Source organism: Lynx rufus, unplaced genomic scaffold, assembly GCF_022079265.1.
Source record: "Lynx rufus isolate CCGP_SWC_20201006 ecotype Redwood Valley unplaced genomic scaffold, mLynRuf1.p SCAF_2, whole genome shotgun sequence".
NCBI lineage: Eukaryota > Metazoa > Chordata > Mammalia > Carnivora > Felidae > Lynx > Lynx rufus.
In genome coordinates this window covers 204233769-204244211 of record NW_025814834.1, presented here as the reverse complement: position 1 = coordinate 204244211, position 10443 = coordinate 204233769, and the positions used below count along the sequence as shown (strand labels likewise).

General features: G+C 43.9%; 1 protein-coding gene across 1 annotated transcript; it reads left to right on the top strand.

Annotated features, from left to right (window-relative positions):
* The first annotated feature begins 544 nt into the window (after nt 1-544).
* NCMAP (non-compact myelin associated protein) lies at nt 545-9888 on the top strand. The gene is made up of 3 exons (XM_047084141.1): nt 545-630; nt 4034-4118; nt 7116-9888. Exons 1-3 carry the CDS (start codon nt 549-551, stop codon nt 7255-7257), a joined length of 309 nt encoding a protein of 102 aa, XP_046940097.1. The 5' UTR covers nt 545-548; the 3' UTR covers nt 7258-9888.
* The last annotated feature ends 555 nt before the right edge of the window (nt 9889-10443 follow it).

Genomic DNA, 10443 nt, shown 5'->3' with positions numbered 1-10443 from the left:
TGGCTCATGTCACTGGCTGTTTAACAATAGTAGTCAAGGTTTCCCTCTGCTTATTTACTTGTTTATGTCCGCCTCCTTAGATTGGAAAACTTCTGAAAACAGGAACATCATTTCGAGCGTCGTAGGGGGTTTCTGACAGTCCCACCGGCATGGGAGGCGGGCGCCCTGGGTTACGTTCTAACTTGGGGCTCCATGAAGCTTTGGGGGCTTCACTTTCATCCGGAAGATGGCAATAATAGCCTCCCTCACAGAGTTTCTAGAAGACCAATTTAGACGTTCTGTGTGAAACCCAGGAGACATTTAATAAATATTGTTGAATTAATTTAAACTGCTTCGAAACATAAAGTTCTTCACAAATTTCAGGCATTAGTTTTAATTCTCCCTAGGAGATAGCGAAAAGGCCTTTTATTTACTTGCTGGGAGGAGAAACCGCGTGCTTGAATATTCTCCCGTCATCCAGGTGAAGAACGAAAGAGGCGTTGTACAGGGATTATAAAGCTCACTCTGGTTTTAAACAGAATGTCATCTTTGTTCTTACCAGGATCGAGATGACCACGGCCACCCCGTTGGGGGGGACTACCTTCTTCTCACTGAACGTGACCACCAGAGAACAGGACTTTCTGTACAAGAGTAAGGTCAACTTGGCTTGGCGACCGGGGGAGGGAATGGCGGGAAGAGGACCAGGGGCAAGCTCATGGTGTAGAGGTCAAGAGCATGGGCTCTGGAGATGGACTGCCTGGGCCTCAGTCTCCGTTCGACCAGATGCCCGACATGACCACTGCGTGACCCTGAGCACATGACCTCACCGCTTTGTGTCTGATTTTTTGTCAGTAAGATGGGGATATCACGGAAGCTACCGCATGAGGTAGATGGGAAGACGAAACAATATAATCCATGTCAAGAGCTTAGAATAGTCTCGAGGCACACAAAGTACCTGATGAGTATTATTATTAGCATTACTGCTATTACTGTTATTATCATCAGGGAGTTTGGGGGTCTAGAGGGCAATGGACATTTGACTCTCACGTGAGATGTCTTTAAATGAGTCACCTTAAAATGTAACTACTTTCATCCCACGTTTGTAAGGCGAAAACATCCCATCAATTCACAAAGGAGTAAATGAGTAAAGCTGGGAGTAGTCTGGGGAGACACCTGCCAGGAACGAGAGGTCCATAGAAAGAAAAACGTGATGACCGCTCTTCAGAAAACCACTGAATTGTATTAGGGGAAGTTGGGCCCATTTCTGTCATTTCTGTCGACGTCTCTGCACATGGAACAGGCCTCCCGACACTGAAGTGTTTCCCCGGTAAGAACAGCTCCAGACCATGTTAGTGGCAGGATGTGTCTCTTCCATGGAGACCCAGAAAACATCACTCTCGGGACACGGTCCCACATTAGCCTGCTTCCTGCCAGGTGGGGGGACCTTCAGAAACCTGCTGAAGTATTTCACAACAGTTCTCAAGGGAAATGTAGGGTAGCTAGAATTTTTGTCAGCAAGATGGGAATAATTCTGCTTTCATTTAACTAAAAGTGATGACTCTCAGCTAGGCAATTTTGCCCCCTAGATAAAATTGCCAGGTTTAGAAAATAAAATACAGGACACCCAGTTAAATTTGAATTTAAGATAACCAATATTTGTTGAGTATAAGGATGTGCCAAGCAATGTTCGAGACACGCCAAAAAAATAATTCATGATTTGTCAGAAATTCTCATTTTATTTTATTTATTTATTTTTTTTAAATTTTTTTTTCAACGTTTATTTATTTTTTGGGACAGAGAGAGACAGAGCATGAACGGGGGAGGGGCAGAGAGAGAGGGAGACACAGAATCAGAAACAGGCTCTGAGCCATCAGCCCAGAGCCTGACGCGGGGCTCGAACTCACGGAGTGCGAGATCGTGACCTGGCTGAAGTCGGACGCTTTACCGTCCAGAAATTCTCATTTTAAATAGGTAGTCCATACTTCATCTGGCCACTCGACTACCAGGGGACATTTGACGATGTTTGGACACTTGCCTGTCACAGCTGGTGGGGAGGGAGAAGTGTCATTGACATCTAGTGAGGGCAGAGATGGTGCTAAATATCCTACCATGCACAGGACAGTCCCCACAACAAAGGATTATCCAGACAAGGTTGAAAAACCATGAACTGGGGCGCCTGGGTGGCGCAGTCGGTTAAGCGTCCGACTTCAGCCAGGTCACGATCTCGCGGTCCGTGAGTTCGAGCCCCGCGTCGGGCTCTGGGCTGATGGCTCAGAGCCTGGAGCCTGTTTCCAATTCTGTGTCTCCCTCTCTCTCTGCCCCTCCCCCGTTCATGCTCTGTCTCTCTCTGTCCCAAAAATAAATAAACATTGAAAAAAAATTAAAAAAAAAAAAAAAAGAAAAACCATGAACTAAAAGTATTATCACTGGGCTCCACAGGAAGGAAAAAAAACCAAGTTATTCTATGATGGATCCCCCACCCCACCCCCTTTCTTTCCTTCCAGTCTTACTTCCTGTCAATATTTGCACGTAGTTTTGTTTTTGTTTTTGTTTGGTAAACCTTTTATTAGAGCATTGCATACCTTCCAAAAAATGCATGAATCCTAAGTGCACAGCTGGATGAATTTTCACAAGGTGAACACGCTTGTGTAACCAGCCCCCAGATCAAGAAACGAACCACTACCGGTTTCCCAGAAGTCCCAGCACCCCTTGCCACACGATCCCCACCTGCTCAAGGGAATCTGCTGTTCTGACCTCTCACACCAGACCTTAGTTCTACCTGGTTTTGAGCTTTATGTAAATAGAAACATATCATACATAGGCTTGGGTCTGGCTTCTTTTACTCAACATTATGTCTGCATGCACATATTTTAATGGTTGCAACACAATGTGTATATGCGGGTGTGGACATAATCTCATATTCTATTTTTCACACATCATTCAAATTATAGTGTGATATTTCATGAGAGGCATGCCACACCTTAGTAAACCGTTCCTATATCTGGAATATAAATAGTTATCGTAACTAACATCGTCATTCATATAGCTTTTTCTGTATTTAGGATTATCCCCTAAGATAGACTCCCCAGAATCAAATAGATTGGCTTAAAGTATGACTCCCCCTTTGTGGTTTTTTTTTTTTTTGCATTTTCAGTATCAATTCTGACAAGCATGTTGATCTTGAACATGGACTTAGAGGTGGGCATTGGGAGTGGGCATTGATATTGAAATTAGAATCTGAGATATTAAGCTACAAGGACATTCACCATAGCCTTGTTTTTAATAGGGTAAAATTGAAAACAACATAAATATGCTTAATAGAGAATTGGTAAACGAGTCCAAACAATGGAGTGCTACATAACCATCAAAAGTCATGGAAAAAAATGCAACTGCAGGGAAAGATGATTAGGATAGTGTTGTAAAACTGTGTATGGAACATTGTTCCATTTTTATCAAGTGCACATTTTCCCACTTTTATGACTACTTCCTTGAGGTGGATTTTCAGACATAGGATTAATACCTTTATTCAAAAAAGACCGGTAGATAGGTATTTAATATGCATATATGCATATACATGATCACACTGGAGAACGTCCATATGTGTAGATGATCAACAGTTCCTGGGGCGAAGAGTTCTTTATCCTCCCCCACCTTTTTTTTGCTTGCATTTATATTTTCAAAATATAACTACAAAAATCACATATTTCTTTTGTGTCATCAAGAAGAGGGACAGGTGCTTTGCTTGCCTGTTGACACAGGAAGTTTGATGCTATGTTAGGACTGATAACAACAGGATGGCCTGAGACAGAATTTTGGCTGGTGATGTGCTGAGGACTCTGCCCTCAAGCCCCATTGGGGGTAGGGGTACTCTGCCACTGTAGATATGCATGTCTCTGTCCTGGGGTCAGCAGTCAGGGTCCCAGGACATCACATTCTCTGCCCCCCTTGATCCGATGAGGATGCAGGATGCCCTGTGTAAGCCCCCCTGCCAGTCTCTGAACACTTCTCTTTATTTTAGTTCACACGTTTGCCATTTCCACCCCTCTCCTCGTAGGTTCCGGAGCCATCGTTGCTGCCATTGTCGTGGTTGTCATTATCATCTTCACCGTGATTCTGATCCTGCTGAAGATGTACAACAGGTACGGGACGCCCTGGGCTCTAGATGGTCTTGTCCCGTCGGTGATGTCAGAATGAATGGGGACTGACACTGTGAGTGCCAGTCGCGTGCCCAGCGGTATCCCTAAGTCCGTCGTCAAGCGCTCTAACCCTTTGGGTGTCCTTTTCTGACATCTGTTCTGCTGTAGGAACCTCTGGTAATATTTTTGCATCTGGAGAAATATTTTTTACATATAATAATCATAGACAACAATAATGGCCTTGAGCACTGTGGGAAGCCCTTGTATGTAACTTACAGTAATAGAGGAATATTTCAATCCTTTTCTCTCAGGGAGCCTTCTGCTAGGTTGTGTTGAGCAGACTACGTAAGTAGTTGAGGTTTCAAATACTGGAATGCCTGTACCCCCAGCTCCACTTTCTGGGACAAAATAAGACAAAATATAATTTGATTTCATAAAGAATAAATGTTGGGGCGCCTGGGTGGCTCCGTCGGTTATGCATCCAACTTTAGCTCAGGTCACGATCTCACGGTTCATGGGTTCAAGCCCCGCGTCGGGCTCTGTGCTGACAGCTCGGAGCCTGGAGCCTGCTTCAGATTCTCTGTCTCCCTCTCTCTCTGCCCCTCCCCTGCTCAGGCTCTGTCATTCTCTCTCTTAAGAACAAACAAACATTAAAAAAATGTTTTTAAATAAAGAATAAATGTTGTGTTATCACCTTATGTGCTAGCACCTCTAAGTCACAACTTTGCTAGAAGGTATTCTTTCCAGGCAAGAAATTAAAATAAAGAGACTATAAACACAACCACATCATAGCAGACTTGGAAGCCGTTAAAAAAAAAAAGATATTATAGAAGAGTTTTATTGATGAGGACAACCATTTACAGTATATCATCGGTTTACAAAAATAATGTATACGTTATGACTATACATGTGGATTACACACACACACTCAAGAAACATTCAAACGATACACAGCAAAGTATTGACAACCAGTGTGTCTGCACAATGGGATTGCTATTTGGTTCGTTGGTTGGTTTTTGCAGAGGTGCATATATTTATTTATTTTCGAGGAGGTGTAAACATGCATTGTTTTTATTTATTTATTTTTAAATGTTTACTTATTTTTGAAGGAAAGAGAGAGCGTGAGCAGGGGAGGGGCAGAGAGAGAGGGAGACACAGAATCCGAAGCAGGCTTCAGGCTCTGAGCTATCAGCGCAGAGCCTGATGTGGGGCTTGAACCCACGAACTGCGAGATCATGACCTGAGCTGAAGTCATTCACTTAACCGACTGAGCCACCCAGGTGGCCCAAGATGCATTGTTTTTATAATAATGTTAATGTTATTTATAAAACATGTATTATATGTTTTATATTATATATTATGTATGTATTTTATATATATATATATATATCTCATATATATTATATAACATATATTGATCTCTTAATATGTGCCAGGCATGATTCCAAGCTCCTTGTATGTATTAACTCATTTAAACCCCCACAACAACCCCACAAGGGGGTAATTTTATACCCCCCCAATTTTGTAGGTGTGAAACAGGCACCAGGAAATGAGCTAACTACTCAGCCCTCTGTGACAGAGTTGGGATTCAAAGCCAGTACATGTGGTTTCAAAGAAAATGCTCCCACCACTACATGTAATAATAATAACACTTAATAAGTTATTATTAATATGGGGGGGGGGGTATTGCAATTTGAATCCATCCCAGACCAGGAAGTGGCATCAAACCACAATGTCTGCCCTTCATTCCTGTCCATCATTCCTGCGCTCTGAGTCTGTTTTCTGGAGTGTAATTTGGATGGAGACTCTACTCACCAGTTTACAGTGATGCCTGGGCTGAAATGGAGAGATCAGGGTTCAGTCTTTGGTCTCTTAAAGGCAGCCAAGGCATTTAACCTCTCTGTGCCTCAATTTTGTCATCTTTATTTTTTAAAGTTTATTTATTCTGAGAGAGAGTGGGGGGAAGAGAAAGAGAAAGAGAGAACGCACAAGCAGCAGGGGAGGGGAAGAAAGAGGGAGAGAAAGAGAATCCCAAGCAGGCTCCACACTTTCATCGAGGATCCTGATGCAGGGCTCCATCTCATGAACCGTGAGATCATGACCTGAGCCGAAATCAGGAGTCTGGTGCTTGACCGACTGAGCCATCCAGGCGCCCTGATTATGTCATCTTTAAAGTGGAAGGCTCTCCAAGTGTGATAACTGAGTGATGATTACATCGAGAATGCCATTGTTTTGAGGAATATTTAGGGGTGAAGTGGCATGACCTTTGCAACTAACTCAAATGGTTCATGATTTAAAAAAAAACAACTGTGCGTGTGTGTGTGTGTGTGTGTGTGTGTGTGTGTGTGTGGTGTGTGTGAATGGAGAGAGAGGAGCAGGAGAGAGAGAAGGCAAATGTGGCAAACTGCCAGCCATCAGAAAATTGTTCCATGAAGGATATTCAGATACTAATTGTACTGTTTGTGCAACTTTTCTGAGCATTTGAAATTAAAAAAAAAAAAGAATTATGTTAGGTCAACAAGATGAAATTTCATGCAGACGTTAGAATTAATGATTGTTGCCAGTCACTGCATTTTCTGGCATCTAAAATGAAAGACTGGATATACGTTTTGAGTCCATTCTCTTTTCAACTACGTAAAAAGTTCTTAAATATTTCTAGCAATAAACTTAGGAAGCACAATGAAACTGCAAAATGTAACTCACGCTACGACTTTGGACAGAAAAAAAACCATAACGTCTTCATTTCGTCTCTAATAATAGTCACCTATCTGACACCATTCGTTAACAGGGGGAAAAAAATACAATTAAATATCTAATCTAGGTTACCAAAAAATGGAAGGGTCAGACTAGCTGAAGTCTAAGGTCCCTCCCACTTGCAAAATTCTGTAGTTGGCCATCAAGCAATGTGATTTAACGATGATCCACGTCAATCCCGTCAGAGCCAAAATCATTGAGTCTATGCGGCAGAAGACTCCAACATGCATGCGTATCTCGTTCCAGGAAAATGAGGACAAGGCGGGAACTGGAACCCAAGGGGCCCAGGCCATCCTCCCCTTCTGCCTTGGGCCCAAACAGCAACAGCAGCCAACACCCTGCAACTGTGACCTTCAGCCCTGTTGACGTCCACATGGAGACTCGGTGACCCCCACCCTGGTGCTGTCTTGGCCACCATCCAAAGAGCCTTCTCCCGTCAAGACCCAGAAGCACACTTCTCCTCTGGCAGCTTCATTATGAGTTCCTTCTGGTCGACAGGGGCGTCTCTTATTCAATTCCTGATGCTTCAGGCAACCCCTAACCCTGTCCCGCCCTGCACCACCCTGGCTATGTCCATATCCCTATTGCCCCCCCTTACAAAAAGCTATGGAACATTCTTTTGTGATCTGATGAGGTAGACCCAGGTTGGGAATCCACTGAAATGGATGTGGCTGTCTTCCCCAAACACAGTTGCTAGACAGACAGACAGACAGACAGACGGATAGCCCAGGAGTCTTCTGGTCAGGAGGCAGGGGTTAGGGCATGCCCCCGAGTGTACAACAGGGTCTGCCACTGGGGTCAGATCCGAATGAGTGCCATCTATATCCACGGCTTTGCAGAGCAAAGTATTCAGTCCCGTTAATCAGGCGCAGGGGAACTAACTTGGGCTAACTAACCAGAAAACCGGCTTGTTAATTTATAACTTGTTCCAGTACTGAATGACCGCTAGCTAGCTCATGACAACCGGTCAGCACGCTTCTCCCTCTTTGAGAAACGCTATGGGAGAAACTAAATTCTTCTTGAAAGGTTTCTACTTCATTTGTAAAGAGTCCGAGAGGGACTAGGGTGACCTTGAGGAATGATGGGCAAAAGTTTATTGCTGTGTCGCTGGGCCTTGAATGAGTCTGGGGCTAGTCAGAGCCCCTCTTCTCCCTTTGGGGCTGCGTTAAGCCTGACTCAGCCTCATTTCCTGGCTCTCCTCTATTTGGATTCCCAGCAATCCTCTCTGTCCGGGTAAGCCTTCCTTCCAAGGACCAGTATTAGAGACTGATAAGATTACAGCCCCGTGTATGTTACCTGCGCCCTTCCCGGTCACCTTGCAGAGATTCAGGGCACGTTCTCAGCACCACATTCGCACACCATGTCTCTGCACAGAGCTGATCTTTTTGACTCTTTAGCCCGGAGAACAATCTGTTGAGAGGGGAAAGCATTTTTGAGATTAAGAAGACTTGTCTCCCAAGACCTGCCCCCTGGTCGTGTGGCCTTAGAAGAGTGACTTGAGCGCTCCATAGTCGGTTTGCTAACCCCAAAGTGGGAATGATGACATCTGCCCCCCCCCCCGGGGTTATGATAATCAGCCACGGATGTAGTGAAGCACCTGGGGTAGTGCATGGCGCCCAACAGATACTTAATAAATGACAGCCAGCATTGTTTATGGCAGTCAGAATATGTCTTAAAATCGATGGGTCTGTTAACGTAGTTATACTTTTTCTCTCTCAAAAAGCTGGTTTTTAATCAGTTGTGCATCTTACCGTTGAAGGCATCTTGGAAGCAAGGTAATAAATCCTTATCCCGTTCTAGAAAGTAACACACGCTGCCCTTTAACCTCACATTCTAGGAGTGTCTCCCTCTTGGAGTCAGAAATCTCCTTTGAGGGGAAATCGAGGGTCAGGAAGGTAAGAAGACTGACCCAGCGTCACAGAGTCCTGCCATCCCACGATAAAAATGCTCGCTTGAATATGTCTGGAAAAATGCTTGCAAATTCTTCCTCCCCAGACAACATTTGTCCCTACTGTGTTTAAATATCCACCAAGTACCAGGTCCTTGGCAAGATGCTTTCACATAAATTGTCCCATAGGATTTATTTTTCCTAATAATCCTGGGAGGTATTGTTTTTTTCTGTTTGCAGGTGAGAATTGCAAACTCAAGGAGAAAGGTACTTGCCCAAAGTCCCACAGCTAGTAAGTTGCAAAGACAAGACTCAAACTCACGTCTCTTCAACTCCAAAGTCCCTCTCTCTCTGTTGTACCAAGTTATTCCCTAACCTCCTGGCTCAAAACACAAGAGTGTGAGCCAAACAAGAGAAGGACAGGGGTCCATGTGCCTGAGCGGAAGTCAGGAATCTAGCTTCCAAACTAATAGTGGGGACAAAGCCATTCTGGTAGCCTCCTTTGGGCTTCCATGATTGGAGCCAAAGGACCCCTTTCTAAGCCCATGGAAGCCCTAAAGATTCTCATCTCATTTACCCTAACATTTTCCCCAAGGAGCAAGGGGTAGAATGGCATCCAACCAGGGCAAAGCCATTTCCTTAAGGGCTCAAACCCCAAATAGATACGTTTCCCAGAGATATTCTGCTTTAAAAAAAAAAAGACGTTGGGAATGTTCCAGTCCTAAAACCAAACTCTTCTGCCCATAATGAAATCTAGTAATTCCGACCAGAGGAATTATCCTCTGGTCTATGTTCTGCTAAATGAAAGCTTGGAAGTGAAGGAGGGGGGAGAGGGAAAGAGGAAGGCCAAGAAAAGGGTTTTAGTGTTTTGTTTTTAACTAATGGAGATAACTCAGTAATCCTTTATGGGCCCCTATGTGGAAGTTGAGGTGCCACTAAACACATTAAGTCATGGTCCCTGTTCTCAAAGAGTCTGCAGCCGGTCTCCCGAGACAGGGATCTTGCAACAACGCACAGTTATTTCATTTCTGACAGGTGCATTTCCTAACAGAGCAGATGCTGCCTTATTGGGCCACTGAGTCAATAAAAGATACTAAACATCTAAAGAAAAATGTCTAAAAATAAAGAGGTTCAAACCAAACATTCCTTGAGTTGACTTCAATTTCATTTAGAGTTAACAAATACCTTTCCTAGGAACTTCCTTTCCCTGACACTGTAAATAGGGTTCTGCAGGGAAACCCGAGCTGTTTTGAAACTGTGCCGTCGCTTCTAAAGGCCGATGGAAAGGGTGGGCTGCCAGGCCTTCCGTGAGTTAGGAAACTCGTTAATTTGATTAACTATTAGAAAAGGAATCTCATTTGAAAGCCTGCTGTTAAACACGAGACGAACTAAGATGTCAAAGTTTGGGGACTGCTGGGAGAGAAGTAGACATATTAGAATGCAACCCAAGTCCTATCTAATAATGATGTTTACTGTTAACTGAGCTCCTCCCTAATGTGTACCAAGTATATAAGTGTGTGTGTGTGTGTGTGTGTGTGTGTGTGTGTGTGTCTCTATATATATAGGCATTTTATACCCACCAGCTCCTCTAAACACAACTCCCATGCGTAGGACCCATCATTATTTCTATTTTTTTGGATAAGGAAACGGGCTCAGGGAGGTAGCTTGTCATTGGGTGATGCCGTG

Excerpts from the sequence above, each read along its gene's own strand:
- NCMAP (XM_047084141.1), top strand. The coding sequence starts at position 549 with ATGACCACGGCCACCCCGTTGGGGGGGACTACCTTCTTCTCACTGAAC. Across the intron at positions 631-4,033 it reads ACAGGACTTTCTGTACAAGA|GTTCCGGAGCCATCGTTGCT; the intron begins GTAAGGTCAACT and ends CTCTCCTCGTAG. Across the intron at positions 4,119-7,115 it reads CTGCTGAAGATGTACAACAG|GAAAATGAGGACAAGGCGGG; the intron begins GTACGGGACGCC and ends ATCTCGTTCCAG.